At 31.2% G+C, this 25,949-nt stretch overlaps 1 protein-coding gene across 2 annotated transcripts in view; it reads left to right on the top strand.

Moving 5' to 3' along the window:
- Positions 1 to 25,949, top strand: part of LOC107446561 (small conductance calcium-activated potassium channel protein) — a 60,171-nt gene that overhangs the window by 22,272 nt on the left and 11,950 nt on the right. Inside the window, exons 5-6 of one of the 2 annotated variants that reach the window (XM_016061243.4) lie at positions 5,242 to 5,352; positions 7,775 to 7,902. In XM_016061243.4, coding sequence (XP_015916729.1) covers positions 5,242 to 5,352; positions 7,775 to 7,902 — 239 coding nt within the window. The remainder of the gene's footprint in view (positions 1 to 5,241; positions 5,353 to 7,774; positions 7,903 to 25,949) is intronic. The other variant, XM_043049274.3, reaches the window with a different exon arrangement.

The following is a 25,949-nucleotide window of genomic DNA, read 5'->3' as shown; positions in this document are numbered from 1 at the left end:
AATGAATGACATTATTTTCCGTTCACTTCAATTTAATTGACAAGAAATCCAAAAGTTGAAGGAAACAGGTCAAATAGTTTCTGACCAATAAAATTTTTAAAAAAAAGCCGAAATTTTTCATTTTTGTTTTCGGAGAACTTAACAGCGACGAGAACTTATGTAGTGTAAAATATTGTAAAAAATATGTATACCCTGCATTTCAAAAACTTTCCTCTCATTATTAAAATATACAAAAAATTAATAAACATAAAAAATATATTATCTATAAGTGACTGTTTTTTTTTATAATTCTCAGTAAAAATTTCCAAAAACAAAAATGGCTATGACTACAAAAAATAAAAACAACATTTAGGGGTTTAAAATTTTTTGATAAGAACCATATATTGTAGATTGCAGTCACGCTCACCCTATTTTGAAGGTCTGAATCGAACGAAAAACAAAGAGAAAGTATGTTTTTCTGAATTGGGGTACTTTTTACCTTTTAAATTATTTAGATTTTACGTTATTTTTTTCTGTTTGCCAACAAATGTTGTCAAAAATCGCAGCTGTTTTATTGTAGTTTAATGGCGAGCTTTTCAAGTGAGTCCCCAAATAACGATACTATATTTAACGAGAAAACTTCTTTCTTCTAAGCCTATTCGTCAATTCGTATTACCTTTTTGGCTTTAAGCTGACAATTGTTGTTAAAAACCATGTCTTTAAGATAATTTAAATAAAAGTAAGGGTTCAAAGGGGCATGATCAGGAATCTTCTTGTAAGAGGAAAACGTCTGTAGCGAGACTACAAAGCAAACAACGGCTTCGTCTTTTTTACAGAATGAAAACAAATTAACTTTTACTTGTATAGGTGATTTTTAAATTTCATACTGAAATCATTTTAAGAATAAATTTAAAATGGATCATTGTTGGTGATTAATATTGATTCTTGTATGTGATCTTGCACACGTTTTAATAGTCAGAATCAAGATTGAATTAAATTTTAGACCTGTGGAGATTTAATAAGTCATCCCTAAACTTAAAAAAAATAAAAGGAATACATTAACGGGCAAAAGACCAAACCCATTTTTCCTAACTGAATTTTTTTTACTGCCTTTTTAAGTTTAGGATGCTATAAACCTCAAATAGGGTTACTTTGAACCTGTTAATGAAGTTTCTCTAACAAAATTCAAATGTATGGTAACAAACCTGATAACATTTAAAAAAATGCCCTTTGAAAATCTAAAATTCTTTAAAAGTAGTTTTTAATCTCAAGATAACTTTTTAAAATGATAATTCAAACAACCATGAAAGCAATCTTAAAAATGGTAGTACATATCATCTACTGAGTAGTTAGTGAAAAAATATTATCTTTGGTTACAAACTTGACACTTCACTTGAACTACACAAAACAATATAGAACACGAAATTTGTAAAAAAAATTCAAATATTTTCTTATGATAAATCTTGATTATGAAATGAATTTTTATAATAAACTAGAAATAATAAACGTAAGTGTTTTGAAGTTATTGTAAAATATGAGAAATTTGACATTATGGTCTTGAACCGCCTATTTTCAAAACTTTGTTAAAAACGTTTGACAATTTTTTATAATATTATACATAATAATTCTTAATCGTAAGCATTTGTGGAAATCACCAACAGGCTATTAAATTCCATTTTAGAAACTATTCTTTTGTTGAACATTAAAATATCCTTAAATTTGAAATCTATCATTCATATTATGATATTTAGTTAACGCGAAGCTAAGAAAGTCACAAAATTTTCTCTTTACTGAACTCTTGTTCGGACCAAATCAAAAAATCCATTGGATTCAAGATCTTGGCCTACACACCAAGAAAATCACAAGAATGCTTTTTCTAGTTGTTAACAACACGAACATAACGAATATCGCGATATAGTGTCAAAATTATTGATACTGAACAATATACCGAGATATTTTTCCAATTTGACTAATTTATGTTACTAGTGGGCTGCGCCTCCTGCTCGCTAACTCTCGCCAACCCCCGAAAATTGCTACGCAATCTTATATGGTTTGCTTCGCAAACCAAGCTCGCTTCTCTCGCTACTAACTTAGGTACATTGCAAATGCTCAAAATTCTAAGAATTCAAAACAATCATTCAAATCCATATAACAACTTTTTTTTAAAAAAAAATTACTTCTTTTTAGTAAATACTAAGTCATTAAAATAAATTTGAATTCAAGTAAATGACATGTAATTCGTTAAACCTATTAGAAATGCGCTATAGTATAAAATCCTAAAGCGTAACAGCACGACTGAGACTCATCTTTCAATGAATAACTAATAACAATAATAGAACAAATAAATTCGTGATATAAATAAAAAATCGTCAAATAAATTCGTAATATATAAATTCGTGAAAAAAAGCGCTCTCGACAAAATACTAAAATAGAGTATTGAGTATAGTAAAGTGCGGCGTGTTCTCTGCTTTCGCTTATAGCACTGCGTTTCAATAGGTAAGGCTTAATTTAGCCTATCAAGATTTATATCAGCTCTGAGGCTCTTCTTCAAATTCAACATGCTTCCACCGTGTCCAACAGGGAACCACTAAAATAGAGATCTATCGACAAAGACCACTCACTTCTGCCAGCTTAATGGTATGAGATTGCCGCAGCTGATAATGTTCTCTCTGGTTATTTCAGTTTCCGTTTTTAAAAGCTCTATATGGTGAGCCACCTCAGCTAGATTGGCATGTGACATTTTTAGCTGCAATCATTGGTCGATTTTCTAGCGTTGCCATTCGGGGTGTTGTAATGAGGCTTTTTTTTGTCGCCGTGTAAGAGAAATATATATATAGAATTTTAACAATGGGTCAATAGTTTAGTTCGCCAAATAAAATGTATCAACATTTACAATAATATCATGTATATATTTATTTCTCTCACGGGGCACCATAAACTTGGGTATATCTCTAACTATTTGCAACACTATAGTTATTATTCTTTTTATTGGGTTGTCTTTGGTAATAATTTAAGTAGTGTTAAAGAATAAGCTAAGTATTTAGTTGGATTCATTTTGTTAAGTTGTCTTAAGTAATAATTTAAGTAGTGTTGAATAATTAGTTACACGTTAAGTATTTATTTTGAATAATTTTGCATTTTTATAGAAAAAATTTTGCTACGAAGTAATTATTTAGATTTATTTTTGATCCTTTTTGAAATGTTTGTAGAAATTTTAAACATAAATAGGGCTATGTTTCCGGTAAACTATTGGTGACGGAATGTTACAGCAGATAATGGAACAGTTAGGATCTTATCTGATGGAAATAGTTTTTTTCTGCTGCCTACTATTCTGAAATCTCCCGAACTAATATTATTCTATATTTAAGGGGGATTTAATAGCTGCTGGACAGATTTTAAATTATTACCAAAATTCAATTATCGTGCACATTTCTTGAAAATAGTTAAAATCGACAAAGTACTTGAGTGCTAACAACATCTAAACCTTAATATATTGTTTGAAACTAATTAAAGCGTTAAAATTGGAGAAAGCGCCAGAAGAATTAAAATACAGTTATGCTGTGCATTCGGCTTGGTTACCATAAAAGTTTGTAACAAGATAATTTTGAAAGGTTACTAAACTCGTTGCCAAAAGCGGCCAATATACATTAATTATCATTGTGTCTGATATTCGCAATTTTACTTTTTTGATACGAAACGTTATCGAGTTCGATAATTATAGTTATATATTAATCGCGATATTTCCGTATTTATATGCATTGCTAAAAATTAATGATGGCGATACTGCCGTATTTAATATATATATGCTTATTATCGGTTGTCTGTGTAAACCAGCATTGTTTTTACTTGTTGGCCAACTTGGCATCATGATAATTATCCAATTTTCCTTATTTTTGCTTGCTGGTGCGGAATCCTGCTGGAAAGTCAATTATTGTCTGCTGTGACAAAGAAAGCATAGTGTTTTTAATTTTTGTTGTTGTTAATATTCGCATCTTGATCAATAAAAACAAGTGTGTTTTTTATTTCCAGGGTCATCTGCTGACCACAATTATAATTATAGTGAACGAGTTCAATAGAGAGAAGTCTGTAAAAACAAATTTCTGCATCGGTCACCCACGACCCACTAGTAGAGTTATTTACGTGCTTAAAGTTTTGCTTTTGGCTGTTGGGCTTCCTTCCCTTTATAAGGACTACAGTGCAGTTTCTCGGTTGATCTTTACATCTTTTGTAGCCATATGATTTCGTTCAATTCTTTTATAACTTTCTTGGAGTGTCCGCTGTTTACATTTTCACTCTCATCATCAGGATTATGATACCGAAATCATTTGGTTGTATATGAAATCGCTATCATTTCTATCATCTATTTCCCGCTATATTAGATCATGAGTCTGGACAATCCGCTGGGGTGCGTGTGTTAAGACTCGTTTGCTGTTCTGCTACAATCATATGAATCGGTGTGTTCGGCAATCCTTGTTCTATCAGTGCCCGGTATGCTTGGTGTCTTATGCTGCAAACTTAGAGCATCTCTCGTAAAATAATCAACCGAATTTATCTAAATCACCATTTGTAATCACGATATCAATAAATGTTTTCGAATAATTCTCGCAGTCTAAATTAATCACTGTCTTTTCAAATATTTTTGCTTGTGGTGGCATTTTCTCCTTACGTTTCCGGTCATTGGTTGTTTTTCAATTTGAAACCATCCCCTACGTCTCTTACAAGTTTACATCAGAACCTTTGAGACTCCGTGTATATGATTTGATACACAAGGTGTTTCGTAAAGACCACCCTTAATGCATGTGCTGTTAGATTCCTTATCAGAAATGATTTAGATAAAGAATACATTAGAGATCACAAATTATTATTCAACTAAGAAAAAACAAAAATCTCTATTACGAAAGGCGGGTGTACAGAACAGCAAAACCTGTTGGGTTACAGGGAGGAAAACGGAAAGTTTATTAGAAAACCTTCAAGTTTTTATAGGCAATCAAATTGGTTTCATTATTTACATCCTACAGTTTTCATTGCGCTTTGACAAATTTTGATAGCTTTGTTGTTTCTTTTTTGCTTAAATATTAACTTGCTATCCCATTTCTCCGGACTTTTGTCCTCCTTTTTGTCAAATATTATTGAAACAAAGTGATTCTTACTGAAAACTCCTTACATAAAAGAAAGTGAATGGAGTAATTTATTTATTTTAGAATTGTTAAAATTGTGTTTTTGTCGTGTCTGCTGTTCATTAAATTGTTGTTTTCTTCTCAGGGTGCTGGCTGTACCGCTCTTGTGGTGGCTGTTATAGCACGAAAGCTGGAACTGACACGAGCTGAGAAACACGTTCATAATTTCATGATGGACACTCAGCTTTCGAAAAGAGTAAGCATCTTTACTTTCCTAAATTAAACAAACGGTTTTCAAACGGATGAGAAAAAAAAATCCCGAAGCAAATTCATGAGACAGGACATGACTTGTTTCTCCGCTTGTGTCTGATTTTTATCCAAAATATATTCGACTGATGACCCTGCAAGTTCGCGTTTTTTTTTTTTTTTTCCTTTGCAAATTTCGTCCTCTGAATGCGACACGAGAAAGATGATATTGGACATTTCTAAATATCGTAATGTGATTTTCATGCATTGCAAGATTACGAAAACTATGGTGGGGTTATCTATTGTTTTCCCTTTGATACAGTGTCATGTATTTTTTTTCTCTCCTTTTTTTTCTCTTCTTTACTTTGGATACTTGCAATGCTACCTGTCAAAAAAATTTGAGCTTAAAATAGAAGCTCTTGGAAAAAAAATTTATTTTCTGTCATCACATAAACTCACTGCAAAAGTTTTTTGTTTTAATTTAACCGCTTTTCTTTTAAACCGTTTTGAAGTAGTCATTCTAATTAAGAATACCCTGTAAATTTCACGAATGAGCAGAATTGCATATTGTGGGATAATGACATGCCACAAACGAATTGTGTTATCCTGAGTTATATTCTAGATAGCAAAGTAAGGTTTATTTTCACTCGGTGAAAACCTTTTCAGGTAATCGTAAAAGAGTTTTTTTTATCCTAACCTTAAAACGAGGTCAGTGACAATCTGTTCTATTCTATGCACATTATCTCAATCTAAAATCTTGAGAAACAACCTTCTACATAACAACTTCAAATTGAAGTAGTCTATGGGTTTTCAAAGATGAAAAATCCTTGCATAAAGTTTATCCTAAAATGAAAATCATTTCAGATATATGAAATTATAAGGTTTCTTCTTACAGCATTTTATAAGATTATAGCCTTTCGTTGACAATGTAATTTGATCCTATTGATAGTGAGACGTCCCATCCATGAGTGCGTGATAAGTCTTATTTCGTCTGTTTTATAATTTTGTAACTATATTCTAAGAAATAAAAACACCGAGCTAGCTCTGAAACTATTTATTTAGATTCAATAGCAGAGCGCAGAAAACAGTTACAAATTAAACACAAATTAACTACAAAACACTAAAACGGAGATATTATTTAGATGTTCTCCCTTCGATTGCTGTCGTTCAACTCATTCGTTACTGTTTACGCCACAAGATGGCGTGGAGGCAATTTTTAAACTAGTTCTGTTACAATTTTCATTTTATACATCCATGAAGGAATTATCTTCTTTTTTTTAAGAATCAATTTGCTTTATTATTCATAGGTGAATAACCTTTTTTTCAAGTCTGAATTCCTTTGTTAAAAAAAGTAAAAAATAGTTTATAAGTAAAAATATGATTTAAAATGAAATAGTTGATTTTTAAGTAATATTTTGATTTAAAAAAATGACATGTATATTATACTCAAAAAGAGATTTTCCTCTCTGTGACTATTAGATTTCTTTGGGGAGAATAATCATTACAAAAGTACTCAGTTTCTTTTTTTCTTCTTTTCATTCTTCTTTTTTTTGTAATAATGAAAGCTAACATTTAATATCTTCTAATTTGTCAAAATATAATGGAACTGTTTCTTTAACTTACATTTAATATGTATGATACAATGAATATTGGAAATACAATGATAACGAAAATATTTTTAAAAAAAAATTGTTTAATGAATACAGTAATTCTAAACAAATTTTGCCTATGCCTCAGAGCAAATAATTTTACAGTTCTAATGACAGTTAGTAAATGATACAAAACATTTATACCTTCATTAAAATAGGTATTTCGTTTATATGTAATACTAGTTAAATATACCCATTTTCGTACGGGATGAATAAAAAAAAAATCAATTACTCAGCACTGAAGAAACTACGAAATCATGCACAAAATTGAAGGGCATATACCGATGTGGAAGAAACCAGGTTGGCGACATTTTCAGGGGTATTTATTTAATGAATGTTAATAGCATAATGGGTGCATTAATATGGGCATGCAGCAGAATTGTTTTTGGTTTCACTTTAATCTTAACACAACTAATCCACATTAGTTTTTAGATTTTTACTTTCAAATTAGAGAGTGGTAAATAGAATAAGGCAAAGAATTATGGGTTCCGTCTTCTAATGATTCGGTAATGAAATAATTCGGAGACCACTATGTTTCTTTAGCCTCTCTAAAAATGCCCCTTACCTGGTTTTAGCACCCTCACCTGATTTTAGCCTTAAGCACTTCAAATAATAAAACTAAAATAATTTCCTTGTTTTATTATTATTATTGCCTACTCCCGATGACTTTACGTTATGATATTAAGCAAAACACGTTTTTTGTAGTTCATCCCATCAGATTAACTGCATAACTCATGGTAGTCATCCTTTGGAGTGGCTTATTTCATTTCTGTTGTGTTTCAGCTAAAAAATGCTGCAGCAAGTGTATTGAGAGAAACGTGGCTCATATACAAGCATACAAAACTCGTGAAGCACGTGTGTCCTGGAAGAGTGAGACTGCATCAGAGGAAGTTCCTTCTGGCCATCTACACGTACGTATTTAATGACATATGCACTCGTTTAAATGAAAAAATATCAATTTAAGTATTTTTATTTCACTAAACTTCGTGATGTGACCCCTTTCCTTGTCATAAACCGTTTTAATTTCCTTTGTTCCGAGCATCTTTTGAGGATGGCCCTTAGTGTCACTCATTTGTGCAGTCTCGTGTGATTTTTGAGACGTCGATACTATTTTCAAAAAAGGTTGCTATGTCCACCCTTGGTGACGTCCCATTTTGGTGAACCCAAACGTCAATATGAGCCTACAATCAGATATTTACCACGGCAATCAAACGAGTGATTAAATTTCAAAGTGGCCGGATGACACTAATGGTCAAAAATGAGCGTTTCTTATTTTTAAAAAATCTCAGTACAAATTTTAAGAATTTTTATCCGGTAACATCGAATGCCTCTCTCGCTCATTTATTTGTTGCTTTTGAAATTAAATCAAGTGTGAGCTTATAAACTGAAGGTCTCGAGAGAGAGATAAGTAAAGTTTTCTTCAATAGTGGGTAATCAGTCATTACTTAAAGCGAAAAAAATATTTGAAATCTTCTGGAGATTTCTAGCAAGTTTTTGGATAGAAAACTGCGAAATATAAGAGGTTTTCCAACAAATTATATTTTATACTAAGATTTATTAAAAAGGACATTCACTAATACGGCATATTTCTTTATATCGCATTTTGTTTCCGGACCATCATTGTAGGATATTATCATTTGTTATAAAATTTTGTAATTTTCTATGAAATAAAATTTGCTGAAAACCCCTTTCAGTTAGAGCTCTCTTTAAAAAATGAAAGTACAGTTCGCAAAATAAAAAATCCAGAATAACTTTTGATCTAATGATCGGATTTTCACGTTCTTGGACTCAATTTTAAAAATTTGAGAGGGTGACCTCACATATGCTAATTAACTAGTGCCGACGATATTTTAAACCACGGAACCAGACCAAAAAAAACATACTTTCTCTGAATAACCTTTTTTTCGACGGATTTGGATTTCCGATCCCCGAAAAAATAAGATGTGGCCGCAATCTAGGAATGTTAATTTTAATGTTAATGCCCCTTTAATGGTAATTTTATTTTTTGCGTATTTCAGCTTAAGTCGAGAACTTCTTCATCGAATTGAAATCGCACACAACTATGAAATTTGTTTTTCCAACGAATTCAATATAAAATATGACCTTAGCAAATATTTATTGTCTTTATTTAATAATGGTAAAATGTAAAAAACTTCAAATGGTAAGGTATAAAAAAATTAACATCATTTTAAAGTATATAATTTCCCTTGGCAAAACACAAAATTAGAGCGAAATCGGTTTAATACCTGCTGAGAAATCGAATTTTAAAGAATTTTTAAAATTCAATTTCTTGGGAACTATTCGGTCGACGATTTGGGTACTGTACAAAAGCTACTTAGAAAATTGATCGAAACTTTTTACATTTTCAAGGTATTCAAATCAGCCTTTTATCTTAGGTTACCAAATACGATTCAGAGCAAAACTATGGAGAAAAAAAAATTATTTAATGTATTCCGCGCATGCGCAGTATGAAAGGATTGCTTTAAATGCTAGTTTCTTGCGTAATTTTTAACGAATTATTTTCAAATTTTAAAATATTTCTTATATTAACTAAAAATGATTCAAAAAATTTTGTTTAATTCTTGGGGTATTACTGCAGTTTTAGTTGGAAAACTGAGGGTAAAAATTGTTTTGTTTTTTATAGAAATATCCATATTTCCATGAATATTTAACTTCGCGAAATTTTGTAAAATTATCTTTTATAATAGCCAAAATGATTCGTAAAATTTACAAGGTTATAACTAGATTTTTTGTGGCAGAGTGTTTAAAAGCATTATTTTTCGTTCGTAATTTATTACAAATGAGTTATGAAATGACGTAAAAAAAACGAGTTAGAATAAAAGTGTTTCCATAATTTTGTCCAACCCAGCATGCTTTTGTATATTTTTTATGAGGCGGTGACGGATTAATTTTTTAAATATGTAAAATTTTGATCCTAAACACTTTTAAGACACCTTGTGTACATATATTGTTCAATTGTGGATCTAAAACTGTGGATTTTCTTTTGTTTGCCTACTGATATGTTTTGGTACACATCACCTTTAATTTTAAAACTTGTTTTTCCACTAAAAAAAGATTCTCTCAAAACTCATCTTTTAATGCCTAATATTTCCCTTGACGTTAAAAACTATGAAGTTTTTTTGTTTAATTTGCTAAATCATTATTGGATTCATCCTATTAAAAAGAGCACTTTTGAGAAAATGAGTTTAACTTTAGTGCAGAACAGATGTAAATGAATAGTAAATTATGTAATATAAATTTGTTACGTCATTAATAGTAAGCAAAATTTTATGCTTAACAATTCTCTTAACTAATTTTTTTATTATTGAAATAATTTTCTTGGTCAGCTCAAACAACTTACAAGTTAAAATTTAAGAGAAATAAAGTTGAACTGAAATAATATTTTTTTTTATCAAACTTTTAATCCCAAGAAAACTAAAACGAAAGATCTACCTAAAAATAAGAAATTTTTTTTACTTCATGGTTTAGATGAGGAAAAAAATCGTCATGTTTTGAAAACTCGAATACAACCTTCATCATCAGGAACTGAAACCTGCGAAAACAGAATAGATTCGAAACAAGAGAAAACACAGTTACTAACAAAAAAAAAAAAAGAAAAGAGGGTGAGAAAAATTGATATGGGGCGAAAAAGAAATGATGATGACCGAGGGATGAAAACAAAGAAAGAATATGCAGAGCTGAGATGGAAGGGAGGTCATTAACTAGATAAATAACGTTCATATGATTAAAACAAGATAATTTGAGAGAGTTAGCGCAGTGCTAAAATTTAGTTGACGAAAAACTCTTTTTCGTTTTACAGCTTAAAAAACTGTTAATCAAAAGGTTCCATTATGACTAATCTAAGTACTCATCAAGAAGAATCTGTGTTAGATAAAAGTTTTAATGCTTTATAATCATTAAATCTTTATTCCTTAAATTTCATTACTTTTCACAGATTTTATGCTTCTTATTTTTTATTGTTCCAGAGCTCCTGTGACGTTTGCGATCTTTCCCTAATATAGCAATATTATTTATTCCTACAGAATGTTTTGCGCTTCTAATGAGATCCATGGTTCCGTACCCGACTTGTTGGTGAATCTAATCCTCGAAAGATAACTTATTTTGAACTACATATTTTTGAATATCTTTAGATTTATTTATTTTTTTTTCGCATTGCGTTTTTGTCAGTCTTACATCTTAGATCTTAATCAAATAAATTCCTCCGTAATTATTTTCAACCTTCATCCTGCCCAAAACTTTTTTATTTACTCATTTTCCGGATAATCTGAAGTAATCAATCATAGTTTTCATGTCCTTATAAAAAAAAATTTATATCGTAAATGAAACTACCGCATCTGTATATTATAATAATTCAATTTGTTCCCCATATTTAGATTTCATCACATTATAATGAAAATGATACATTAAATACGTATCTAAAATGCTCATTCGAACATTCATTAAAAAGTATTTTAGTTTTAGTCATATGATGTACAGCGAAAACATTTTCATTGAAAATAATTCTTCCCTTGAAAACTAATTCTTCATCGGTTTAACTATAAGTTTTTCAGCTTTCTTGGATTTATGGCACAATCTAACCGCAAGTTTTTTTTTCCTAATGTTTTTCACCATTTTTCAAAACACTGAATTATATATAAGTTTGTTAAAATCTTTTTCGAAATCATTAGTTGGTTTTAGTGCTCATTTCTACGTTTAAGTCTATTTATTTCATCAATCAAGGAGATTCATGTGCACTTTTTTGCAATTCTATTCCCATTTGCAAATACTGTTTCAAATGTCTGTATGGAAGAACATAAAGATCTTTATCTTATAATGTTGTCAATAATTTTCTTTCTTTCTTCCTTTTTTTTTTTTTTTTGATCCATCGGGAATTTTATTCTCTGGTACGAAAGCTAAATCTGATTGTTTATCGTGAAGATTTTTACTGTATTCCAAAGCACATTTTATAATGTAACCAACATCTGCATAATAAAAGAATTTCCCTTAGATCTCCATTGCTGTTTCCCCACTTGTAACCACCACATGGTAATGACTGGCTCATTGCCCTACCCTATAAATTGCTCGCAACTATATCCGTTAAATTATTAGATTTTCTTCTTTTATCATAGTTTTTCAAACATTTATAATTCCCTTACTCATATCTATTAAAATATTGAGAAATACATAACCTTAGAAACCTTTTCTAACATTAACAGAGTATCGTGTCATAATCATCCAATAATTCTATTTGATTTGATTTTAGCTTAACATACCAAGATAGTCCAGGTGCAGTGGAGTATATTCTTTATCTAATTTGCAGGTCGTTATACAGACAATCCTAAAGTGTTCCGTAATATCAGTTTTTACATACAAATCTGAATACTCAATTCAATTTAAAATGACGAAAGCTTTCCCTGTTCGATATATCAAATTCTATTCATTTTGTTGCAAAATTCTTTTTTCCTGGCTAATCGAGTTACAGTCACGAATCTATAACATCATAAATGCCTTTTTTTTGGTGACTTATTTACCCTGAGCTCTGAATTCTTTCACATTTTTGGATTAATTATCGATGTTGCTCGGCATTTTTATTCCTTGCCTTTTTTTTTTCTTCTCATTTTTGCCTTTAATAAATGCATTTTTTTATCATTATCACCACCCAGCCCTTTCTTGAATAAGTATCATATCCAGATAAATCATGAATAAACTGAAATAAAGGCAATTTTTTGGTACATTAAATTAGATTAACTATGTGACCTCTTTAGTTTGATTCACATTTTGATAGATCGATTAAATGGTCGTCTTGACTTTTCCTTATTTTTCTCAACTGAATATGGGGATAGATCTTTTTTTTTATACTTAATTAGCTTATATGACATATTATTTAAAATGTTGTTCTTTGAAAATGTTTTTCAGAAGTCATTTTTTGTTTGGGTGTTTCATATTAAAAATTTTCTCCATCTCTGAAGGGTCCCGCAGTGGAGTGGTCGTAAAGACACTGTTTCTAATAGAACACCGAAGTCAAGCATCACTGGCTGTGGTCAGTAAGCGGGTGGGTGACTACTTTGATCAGCCTACGTTGAGACCGAGTTTACGCGGTATCGGTCCTCGTTAAACAGTTCTGCCGTATAGTGCTCAACTTCGCTTACAGGTCATTGGGCTACCAAAGCAGGTCCCCTCTGCAGAGGATCAAAATTGTGATGACATGTCTTCGGGTCATCCTCGGAGATGTTTCCTAGACCGTCACCAATAGCCCACTTTGCAGCTCTTGCGCGACGTAAATAAAATAACTACCTACCATCTCTGAAGCCTCAGACCTCAATGTAAAATACTTTGGTTGTATTGGGCATCTATGCCTAATAGGTGGTCTTCATTTTTATATTTGATATAAACAGAGAAACTGATACGTTCGCGCCTTTGTTATTTTTATAGCTAGGATATATTTCTATTGGGTTGACGGATATCTATCTTCTTCGTTAAACATTCAAAATCTGCAGACGTAGTAAAAGGTGTTCGCAGTGATTTCTAGTAATTTTTGAGCTTTATAGAATAACTTTTAGATATTACTTTTTTCGCAACCTTATTTTTCTTACAATCCAATTCATGAGTTTGAAGTTCTTTCTCTAAGTGAAAAAGTATTAAACACCTTTCTCATGGATATATTTTTCCATTATGATCAGTTAATTGGTTTTTTGTTAATTTTGACAAATATTTTGGTCAAACAGTAATGATTGTTTCCCTTTCTATTTTGTTATGTAAAGCAAATTGACATGTTAATCAATCAATTTCAAGTTATTCTATAACTTGACATATACACCGAAGATCCATTACATTATGACCACCCTGCTAATAACATGTAAGACCACCTTTAGCCCTCAAAACTGCTAGCACCCGCCGTGGCATTGATTCCACAAGGTGCTGATAGGTAGTCTGAGGTATCTGGTACCAAGTACTCACCAACTGCTCCTGCAATTCCCTCACATTGCGAGGGGGTAGCGTGGCAGTACAAATTTGATTTTCCAAGTAGGACCATAAATGCTCTACTGGATTAAGGTCAGGTGAATTTGGGGGCCAAGACATGACTTGAAAGTCACTAGAATGTTCCTCGATGATTCTACCCTTATGACATGGTGCATTATCCTGTTGGTAAACACCATCCCCCGCAGGAAAAACTGTTGCCATGAATGGGTGAACCTGGCCTGCAACTATGCTCAAGTAGCTTACAGACGTCAGGGATTGTTCTATGAGGATTATGGGTCTTAATGTGCCCCATGAAAATATTGTTCCTGGGCGAAAAACCATGAAAACCTGGGCGAGCCCATTGTTATAGATGGAGGGTGGTCATAATGTAATGGATCAAGATAAAACAAAGGACAATTATAGACATATGAAAAAGGGGGGAGGGAAATAATAATTAAAAAGAAATATCAAACAACTGATTTAAAAAAAAATGATGAAATTTTTTGAAAAAACCGGAAAATAAAAGATATAATCTTTTCATCAGCTCACACGATTATATCCTCAAAAAAGAGTGCTTTCTGATATTGCATCAATATAGCCAAAGTAAAATATATTAATACAATAGTGTGAGGAGTACTCAAAAAAATGTTTTACAAAAATTACAACAAATAAAATAGAACACAATAAGTAAAAATAACACGTAAAAACAGAAAATAAAATAAAAGAAAAAGAAAAAACAGTATAAAACAAAATCTATAGAACGAGTAGCGAAATCAGATGTAGTTACATGAACGGGAAATTTTTCAAGAATGATTTAAAAATATTTTCGCAACAAGATTGCCAGATTACAAAATATGAAAACAAAAAGCGCAAATTGAGTGTAACTAGAGGAATTTAAAGTGGCGTTCTTACTGCATTGCTGAAGTGATTTGTTATGCTGTGCATTGATATTTTAGTTACCAAGGATGGGCCCGAAATGGATGTGCGCAAAGTAATATTATACTGGATGATTTAAAATGTTGACCATAAATAATTTTAGAAAATAAATATTTAAGAAAAAATATAAAAGAGAAAAGAGAAACTTAAATTGCCTGTTTTGCAAATAATTTTAACCACGGATTTGCCCGAAATGGATTTGCACATGGAAAAATTATATAAATTATCAAAGAAAAAAATTAGTAGATAATTTTAACACGGATTTGCTCGAAATGGATTTGCACATGGAAAAATTTTATAAATTAATAAAGAAATTTTTAGTAAGTAATTTTACCCACGGATTTGCCCGCAATGGATTTGTACATGGAAAAATTATATAAATTAACAAAGGAAATTTTTTGGTGAAGGAATTTTTTTAGTAAATAATTTTGACCACGGATTTGCCCGAAATGGATTTGCACATGGAAAAATTATACAAATTAACAAGGAAAATATTTAGTAAATAATTCTGGCAACGGATTTACCCGAAATGGATTTGCACATGGGAAAATTATATGAATTAACAAAGAAAATGCTTAGTAAATATATCCACAAAAATATACGATTATTTCAATGATTTTATATAAAATTTTATTACTTTAGTTGGGTATCCATTGTTTTTTTTTTATCAAATTTAGAAAGAGTTTATCGATTTGTTTTTTGGATTAATAAATATTACTACATATTCTTTTAATTCTGTTCATTTAATTAAAAGTGGCATTTAAATAGATGCTTTTAGAAACAGAATTCCAAGTAATTAGTTTATTAATATTAAAATTAAAATCATTTCTTTAATCGTACAAATCAACAAAGCAGATATTTTCAACTTTGATAATACCCAAATTCAAAAAATTGAAATTAATATTATCATCATGATTACGAAGCAAGATTAATTCCTCAGGGTAAATATCATTTAATAAAATAGTATAATCTTGAAAATTAAAGGTAATTAAGTCATCAAAATATCTAAAAACAAATTTAATACTAAGAGTATAATTTTTTTCATAATAATGCAAAAATAAGTTAGCTAAGAGAGATGAATAATTAGATCCTTGTGGTATTCCATCAATTTGAAGAAAAATATCCTCTCCATTGTAAAGATTATTATTAAAAAGACAAAAATTAATCAGAATTTCACAATAATCAAAATCGCAACAAAGAATATTTTTAAAATCATAGTAATAATTCAAAAGGACATCGTTGAGTTTAGAAAGGGGAATGCTACTGAAAAGATCCTGGAAATCAAAAGTTGCAATAGAATGTCGTAATACATAAATATATTATACCTTATTTTCAGTCTTTTCGTTTTATGTAAATAAATATGTGTATACCTATGTAAATATACCTAATTCAACTTTACAATCTTTACTGGAAATTCAATACCTTGAAAATTAAGCTCCTTTTCAAATGCTTTTTATTTGTGAACTCCTTGTTCATCTTATTGTTTCACTAAATTTAGAGCATACGAAACTGATCACATAAAATATTTTTTATTTTTCCTTTTTAGCATTTATGACAGCCTTTTTGTCTTTAATTTCTTTTGGTAAATCAATACATAATGAACCTCTCAGCGCGTTGAATTTATTGATCCTTAGATCGAGGTATTTTATTCAAATATGTCGCCAAACTGACCCTTTGCTTCGAATTCTTCAATCTCTTTTCTTCACTTATCTACATTATTGTAATATACACTTAGATTGGTTTGTTCCAAAATGATTTGATTTCGAGTGTTTCCTGGATTTCTTCTATCCTTTGAAAATAACAATAGATTTTAAGATACAAACCCCCGACTTCACACACAGGTCATTGGGGTACCAAAGCAGGGGAGCCATCCCCTCTGCAGAGGATCAAAATTGTGATGGCATGTCTTCGGATCATTCTCGAGGATGTTTCCCAGACCGTCGCCAAGCTCATTTAGCAGCTCTAGTGTGACGTAACTAAAGTACCTACCATCTCCGAAGCCTCAAACCTCAATGTATAACAAAAATAATAAAAACAAAAAAACAAAAAACACTTTTCTACAGTGTTCCAGAAATGTAATCGGACTTATAAAATTGTTTACATTTTGTATCATGATCAAATCAGATACAAAAACCTTTTTTTTTGAACAAACACCATTTTCCTTTAAAAAAAAAAAAGAAAAAGAAATGGAATTTGTAGCAAGAGAGTGGATGAAAATTAGTCCGTCTCATAGTTTAGTCAAGAGAGCGGATGAAAGTTTGGACTCCTTAATATTTATTTCACTTTTTGTATTTAATGTCAGATCTTTTAAATAATTGTGCAATTTTTAAAAAAACGTACACCCATTCATGAAACTTGTTTACCCAAAGATAATTTAATGCAAACAATAGTTTTTAATTACTATTTATTATATAATTTAATGGTGCAAGAAAAATTTTGAATTAGGAGACGTAAATTTTTAGACAGTTTAATATACGTATCTGTTTATTGAGAAGAAATCTAAAGTTTCAGTTGTTTTTTTTTTAGAAGATTCAGAGAAAAATTAAAATAAATTATTTTTCGAAAAATAATTTGGCGACATTGAAGAAATATTTAAATCGGGCGATCAATGCGTAAATGTGGTTAACATATGAAGAACTCACGCAAGCGTAGCGTGTGTAAAGTTCATTCCTATTTTTTCGCTGATTGCTAATGTTTTTCTTTTTTAATTATGAAATACGATGCTTGTTTTTGAATCGTCTAAAAATCTATACGTAATTTAGTAAAGAGCTTTGGGAAAAAGAAACATTATATTACACGAATGTGGAATTTTATAAAAGCATATTTCTGATAAAATGTGGTTATAGATCATCTTTTTTTTTATTTTGTTTCATGCTAGATTCATTCGATAATTGATTCAATTTCAATAATATACATACGTATTGCATAGATTTGGAATAACATACTTATAAATTACTTTTCAATATATATTTTATAATTAATCAATAACAACTTAAATAAAGATATAAATTTTATAAAAGGCATTGTTATATTTTCTTGAATAAAATTGAAATATCAACGTTGATTATCTGAAATGGTATTTGGTATTTAGATATTTCACATCAATACATAGAGAATAGAATTACGTAATGCGTAGTGAATATTTTGAAATGTCTTAAAATTTTTCAACACCTTATATATCGTCTTAAACTTCTAAATCTTAAAATAAAATTTCAAATCACCTGGGCGCGTGAGTTTCGTAGAACTATTTTACCAACCATATAATTATATTTTTACATTTTTCAAAATCTTATTTTTCGCACGCAACCACGTAGATTTTTTTTCAATTATATAAAAAAAACATTATTTTAAGTTAAATATTTGTTTTCAAATTATTGTCAAGTTCTTAATAAAACAAAGCTTAGAATTATTGCCAGCTAACAAAAAATGAAACCTTGTTAAAATGCTTAAAAAATTTAGCTAGTAAAACAGCTTTTACAGTCTTTTTACTAAGCATATTTTTTTTCGAAAAAATTAAGATAAATTATTGATTGTTTTTTATTGTTTCATATTTATTTCAGTAGTTAAAATAAATGCATGTATGAGCAACGCGAAAAAATACAAGAGGTTGGTTTATTTTTTAATTGGACAAAAAATTCCGAAGCTACGATTTTATTTAATGATTTTACGTTCAAACTAAAATTACGTTGAAGAAATTAGCTAAAAAAAATTTTAAAACTATTTCTCAACTTGAGCACATTTCGAAAGATATTGTTATAGCAAGAAAATTCTGAAAAATTGTAAAAAGATTCCAAAACCGTGATATTTTTAGAATTATTATCTCAAAAAAAAATTTTTTTTTTTTTCTAAATTTATTAAATACTTTAGTTTTTCTTAATACTAAAATAAGGTATATTAAGACATTCAAATTCTTTCATAGCCGTAATTAGTATATTCAGCAAGTAGCTTTAATATACTTTTTTTGTAGGTACTATAAATATAAATTGTTCTATATTTCGCTGTAATGAGACGAATGTTTCATAGATGCTTCAATTGAACCATGTCAATGATTTTCTTAACCCATGAATTGAAATCTGATTTGACGAAACATTTCATTGCTTGACACAGCTATAAACAATTAAACTTATTTAAAATAAACTTATTAGAAAATAAACGTATTCCGTAATTTTGTTGAGTGGGGCAGAAAAAGCTGTGAAAAACTCCTTTTATCATTCATAGAACATGAGTCATTATAAGTAAAAGAAGAAATGAATAAAAGATGGAAAATATGAACTTTATCAACTGAAGTATACCCTAAAATATATCTAGAGTAAATTTTGGATCGATGATTAAAAAAAATACATTTTCAAAAAATGTCGATTAGAGCGGAGACTTGTTCGAAATCTTGTAATTATTTAACTTTGATTTCAGGGAAAAGGAGGCACTCCATTGTCTTATAATCAAATTTTGAAATTTCAATTGTGGATGAAATTATTTAACACTCTTAAAAAATGTTTTCGGAGCAGCTGTCCATAGTAAATAAGTGAAAATTGCACTTCGTTGATTTTATTAGAAATTTTTTATTACTAATGATATATTATTATCTTTCATAAAACTTATTTTAATATCGCGTTAAGTATTTTATTTTAACATACTGTGTTACTAAATGAATAATATCAAGAAACTTCATTAAATTAAAGAAAAATGAAGATGTCAAAATGATGATGAGGTGGCGGGTTCTAATCCCTCCGCAACCCTGAATGTATTCTTTGTGATGCCCTTCTCTGTATTGCGCTATCTGTCAAAGGTTTTGTTCGATACTAAATAATTGATTTCTACGCTGGTTCGTTTGTTAACAAATGAAATGGACTGTATTAAAGATTTTTATTATGATTGGTGCTACGAGCACGCTCATGCTATAAGATCAACAACTAATTTTCAACTGATTAGGGTTACAACAAAACGGTGGCGAGGATGCTGAGACAAAGATGCCAAGTTGGCGCTATATTTCTGAGATATTGAACATCCACCCGCCGTTGAATTATATTCAATAAACATACAAATTAGCATAACAATGGTACATAAACATATTCCAATATAAAATTTACAAAGATTGAATAAATGCTGTAGGTACACATAATGAGAAAATTAACACACATCTTTTTTAATTGTCCAATGGCAAAATACACAATTTATTAATGCTACGTTTAACAATTCCCTTGCTCGTTTTAATCTCCGCTACTCTAACCTTTCCATCCGTTCCAGGAAATAGTTTTAAAATTCGTCCTAAGCTCCACTGATTTACAGGAAGATTATCCTCCTTTATTAAAACCATCGCATTTAAAATTATGTTTGTTTTCTCTACCTTCCATTTTGTTCTTTGTTGCAAATTGTTCAAATAGTCGCGAGACCACTTAGTCCAAATGTATTGAACAATTTTTGTCAACCTTAGCCATCGAGAAAATCGGGTTTCGATTTATCCAACAAACTTGGTTCAGCTATGGCAGTTATAGATCTTCCAACCAAAAAATGCCCTGGTGTCAGAACATCCAGGTCATCAATATCATCTGACAAAGGTGTTAATGGCCGAGAATTTAGGATTCCTTCGACTTGTGCTGTTATTGTAAGGAATTCCTCAAATGTTAATTTTAGATTTCCTGTAGCTCGTTTTAAGTAAAACTTAAAGGATTTGACCCCTGCCTCCCAGAGGCCCCCGAAATTTGGAGCTCTGGGAGGAATAAAATTCCAAACTATCCCTTCAGATGCCTAATAGGATGCTAGTTTATCGTCAGGAAATCTAGTTAAATTCTGCAATCGCTGCAATTCCCTACTAGCCCCAACAAAGTTTTTTGCATTATCAGATGATATCGTAGCACATTTGCCACGCCTAGCTACAAAACGCTTTAAAGTAGCAAGAAAAGCATCGGTTGTTAAATCGGAAACAACTTCTAAGTGAATCGCCTTCGAGGCTAAACACACAAATATTGCAACATAAATCCGTTGGAAATTCCCTTTTCTCTGGTGTTTATATTTAATTTGGAAAGGGCCGCAATAATCAACACCAGAATGCAAAAAAGGATAATTAGGGTTTACTCTTTCTCGAGGCAAGGTTCCCATAAGTTGATTTGAAACAAGGGGTTTATGTTTAAAACAAACTATGCATTTATGTACAATTTTCCTAGCTATCGATCGACCACGAAGTGGCCAAAACCATTCTCTAGTGCAATATAACAACGCTTGAGGTCCTAAATGGAGATTTTTGATATGCAAATGAGTCATTAACAATTTAGTGAAAGGATGGTCTGCAGGAAGTATAGCTGGATGCTTTTGAGAATAATCCAGAGCAGCATTATGCAAACGACCACCGACTCGGACAATTTGATGACCATCAAGGAAAGGATTTAAAGAGTTAAGTTTACTCTTACCTGAAAAAGCCTTGCCCTTGGAAATGGCCTCTATTTCCTCCTTAAAAGCAGATGCTTGTACATTTCTAACTAAAAAGGATTCCGTGTCCTTTAGTTCATTAGAGGATAACTTACCAAATCTTTTGCTACTTGGATTTCTACAGTTGAATATGAATCTGAAAGCATAACTTAAAACATTCAAAATTTTAGTATAATTATTGCTACGATTTAAAATATTGTCAATTAAGTCCAGTTTATAAGAAGTTAAAAGTATTTTGGCAGGGGGTTTGAGTTCCTGTAAAAATTCACTGTCCGAAGAGAGTTTTTCAAATTCTATTGGAACAATATTCAGTTCTTCTTTCAAAAAATCTGGTCCGAACCACCAGAGTTCATAGGAGGAAATTTCCGAAGCATTCAGACCACGAGAGAGGACATCTGCAGGATTTTTATCAGATGCAACGTGATTCCAATGACAGTTCTTAGTGAGTTCTTGTATTACTTTAACTCGATTGCTGATAAAAGTCTTGAGTTGATCAGGTGACCGTTGAAGCCATGCCAACACAATTGTAGAATCTGTCCACAACATTATTTGTTGAATGGGCAAGGTTAGAGACTTCAGAACCTTGTTCAAAAGCTGTGCCAATAAAACACTGGCACACAATTCTAAGCGAGGGATCGTGATAGGCTTTACTGGTGAAACGCGGGACTTGCTGCACAAAAGTCTCGTATATGATGTTTCTCCCGAAATTGATTGCATGTACAGAACTGCTCCATTCGCAACGGCTGATGCATCAGAGAAGCCGTGAATCAGGATTCCCCTCTTCTCCCCCACGTGACGAGGAATTTGCATGTTTTCAATGACAGGTAGAGTAGAAACAAAACACGGCCAGTCCTTAGCCATTGAATCTGGAAGCGGTTCATCCCATTCCAATCTGAGTATCCAGAGTTTCTGGAGAAACAATTTAGCCTTGGTTAGTATGGGACCAAGGAATCCAAGGGGGTCGAACAAGCGTGAGATGGTGGATAAGACCTTTCGTTTGGTGTATGAGTCATGCATATTTACATCAACCTTGAAAGTAAAATAATCTAAATTTGGGTTCCAGATAACCCCAAGGGATTTAATGGTATTAGGTGGCTCACAAGAGAAATCATAGGCTTGGTCTTCTAATGGTATGGACTTAGGAATTTTTGAAGTGTTAGTGCACCACTTGTGTAAGCTCATACCCGCCTTTTTAAACAGCTCTACTAACTGTTCTTGTAGTAATTGAAATTCTTGAAAGTCTGAACTACCTGACAAAATGTCATCCATATAAGTGTCTCTAATTATTACAGCAGCGGCTAAGGGAAAACTATCACCCTCATCAATGGCTAGTTGTTTAATAGTTCTGGTTGCTAAGTAGGGTGCACAAGAAGTTCCGTATGTAACAGTGTTAAGTTTGAAGGTTTGAACTGGGTCATTCACGCTATTCTTCCATAATATCAACTGTAAATTTCGATGATCAGGGTGAATCAAAATTTGCCTAAACATTTTAGAAATGTCAGTAGTGAACACATATGCATGTTGCCTGAATCGCAAAAGTATTGAAAATAAATCTTGTTGTATAGTACCACCCTTGTACAAAATATCATTTAAAGAAAGACCGGATGTCGTTTTGGAGGAAGCGTTAAATACCACCCTCAACTTAGTGGTTTTACTATCTGGGCGAAGTACACCATGATGAGGTAAAAAATACGAAGTTGTTTTATCAAGAGGTTCTACAACTAATTGCATATGCTGCAAGTTAGCATATTCCATTAAGAATGATTTGTAAAGTGATTGCAACTCCTCATCTTTTGAGAGTTTTTTCCATAACTGATTTAAACGCATTTCGGCAACGGCTTTAGAATCACCGAGCGAAGCGGGATCCTCTTTCAAAGGCAACTGTACTATGTAATGCCCTTCATGATTTCGATAATGAGTATTTTTATATTGAGTTTCGCATAACTCAAATTCGACACTATGTTCAACAGAGGGCTCCTCAACAGTTTCTATATTCCAAAATGCTTGTAGCTGTTTATCAAGGCTTTCCGAATTTATATCTGAACTAAGCGTTAATCCACAATATGCTCTATTTGTACTATTATCGGAGCTCCCTACGACTATGTAACCAAAAACAGTTTCTTGAAACAACCAATTACTACATGGCGATCGAAGCTGATTTGGCTTTAAAATTTCAAAAAAGAGCTCGCAACCTATAATTAATTCTACTTCTTTTTGTGTGTTAAACTCTGGATCAGCCAAATTAATGTCCGATGAAATCTTTATATTAGATACTTCAACCGGATTAATTATCGTCAAATTAGTAATCGAAGGAACAATTAAAAATTCTAAAGATGTTGAAAAACTTCCACTATTGTTTTTAATTGTAGTGGTTACCTTTTGTTTGATATTTACCGAAATATCGCTCAATCCCGAAACAGAAGCATTTATTTTTTCCTTTTTCAACATTAAGTTATTAGCTAAATTTTGTTTACAGAAAGAAAGATGAGAAGCGGAATCCAAAATCGCTCTGCATGGATAATAGTCTCCCAATTCATTTCTAATATAAACAACTGCAGTAGGCAAGAGAATATTTTGTTTCTGTTTTGATACTAAATAATTAGAAAAAGTGTTCGAATGTTCTTGTGGGAATGAATCATGCACTTGCGAGACAGTTGTTTGATCGGCGCCTGGCATCGTAGAAACTGAGGAGGTAAGAGGCGGGGACGAAATCTCATAAATATGCAGTAATGTATTATGGCGTTTTTTGCAAACGAAGCAAGAATTATTCGATTTACAGTCTTTAACTTTGTGATTATTCTTTAAGCAATTAATACACAAATTTAATCGTTTTATTTCATTAAATCTATCCGAAACCTTCATATTTTGAAAAGTATTGCACTTATAAATCATGTGTGGTAATTTACAGATTACACAAGAGTTAGGATTATTATTCGAATTCAGGAAAGATTTACTCTTATTAACAGCTTGCTTATGTTTATAAATTGAAGAAGAAGCTGTTCGACTAATGCTATCAAGAATTTGGCTTCTTTTTTCTAAAAATTCTAAAAAGTTATCCAGTTCTGGTATTTCATTTGATGCGATCGTTTGTTCATATTGTTTTCTAGTTTCTCGATCTACCTTTTTCAAAATGATGTTAAGCAAAAGTATGTCAGAGAAATGATTACGATCAAAATTTAGAAGCTTCAAAGCTCTGATATTTTTCTTTAAAATATCAACCATGTTTCTAATATCTCCAGCTGATTCATTTGTAAGTTTTTCAATTTCCAAAATTTGATTTATGTAAGTCTCAGTCAGGAGACGTTTATTCTCAAATCTATTTTCTAATGCTTTTAAAAGTGATTCAAAAGAATCGTCAACAGTTTCCAGACGTTTAGCGTCGCCCAGCAATGACGCTTTCAAATAATGCAGTTTTTGAGAGTCATTTAAATCATTGTTTTTAGTTATAATGTTATCAAATTGCGATTTAAAATTGGGCCATTCGTCAAATTTACCATGAAATACCGGTAGTGGTATCTCGGGTAGTTTAATTTCTAGTTTTGTTTTCGAATCAGCCTGAGATATTTCATTTTCACAATTAATTATTGAAGGTTTAATTATCAAAGAGTTAAGAATATCTTTAATTCTTACCTCCAGAGCTTCGAGTCTGTCTACTGTTCCTTTTAAGTCCGTTTCTACTTCAGTTACCTCAGGGTCAGTTATGTCTTTTAGCCCATAATAATGCTCCTTTAATTCATCAACTTTTTTATACAATTGTTCCACACGCTTCAGCTTGACCTCTAATTCAGTATGGTTATGTTCCTTTGTCTGGTCAATGTATGTTTCTAGCTTTGTTATGGTACCTTTGACGGCACGCTTCGATCTATTTAGTTTTTTTTTCCATCTCCGGTTGTTAAGGATCACTAATGTTCGATACTAAATAATTGATTTCTACGCTGGTTCGTTTGTTAACAAATGAAATGGACTGTATTAAAGATTTTTATTATGATTGGTGCTACGAGCACGCTCATGCTATAAGATCGACAACTAATTTTCAACTGATTAGGGTTACAACAAAACGGTGGCGAGGATGCTGAGACAAAGATGCCAAGTTGGCGCTATATTTCTGAGATATTGAACAGGTTTATAAGCCTTAATTGAGCACACAAACCTGCAAATGTATGTTGTATCAATAAACCAATTTCTTTAACACTTGGCGAATCTTGAGAATGGATGCCTATTTTTGAAAACTCGAAATAGTGCGACTCTTATAACTATCTTCATTCGTTTAGCCAAAAGAATTTTTTATCATCAAGTGTGCTGTGTTACATTTGATCTTGATCATTACTTTGATTGTAATAACAAACATTTGTGTTTTAATATTTTAGCAAGGTTAATGCGGTCCTCCAAAAATAAGAAAACCATAGCATCACTATTGTAATTATGAAGTTATCTTTGACTTTAAAATTGAAATTTCAAAACTTAAGATTTTTTAACCAAATATTTGGAGTTATTGAAATGGATTATTAAATTTCGTGGTGAACATAAATGTAAAAAAAAATACATTTATCTTAGTTTTTGCTGCCACCATTGCAGTTTCTTCAAGCTTTGCTTAAAAGAAGGTAGTCGTTTTCGAAATTTTGCCTCCCCCCCCCACCTT

The sequence above is a fragment of the Parasteatoda tepidariorum genome, chromosome 10 (genome assembly GCF_982258835.1).
Source record: "Parasteatoda tepidariorum strain Cologne lab strain chromosome 10, Ptep-v5.0, whole genome shotgun sequence".
NCBI classification, from domain to species: domain Eukaryota; kingdom Metazoa; phylum Arthropoda; class Arachnida; order Araneae; family Theridiidae; genus Parasteatoda; species Parasteatoda tepidariorum.
Note: the sequence above shows the minus strand (reverse complement) of the source record. Positions and strands in the feature narration are given on the sequence as shown.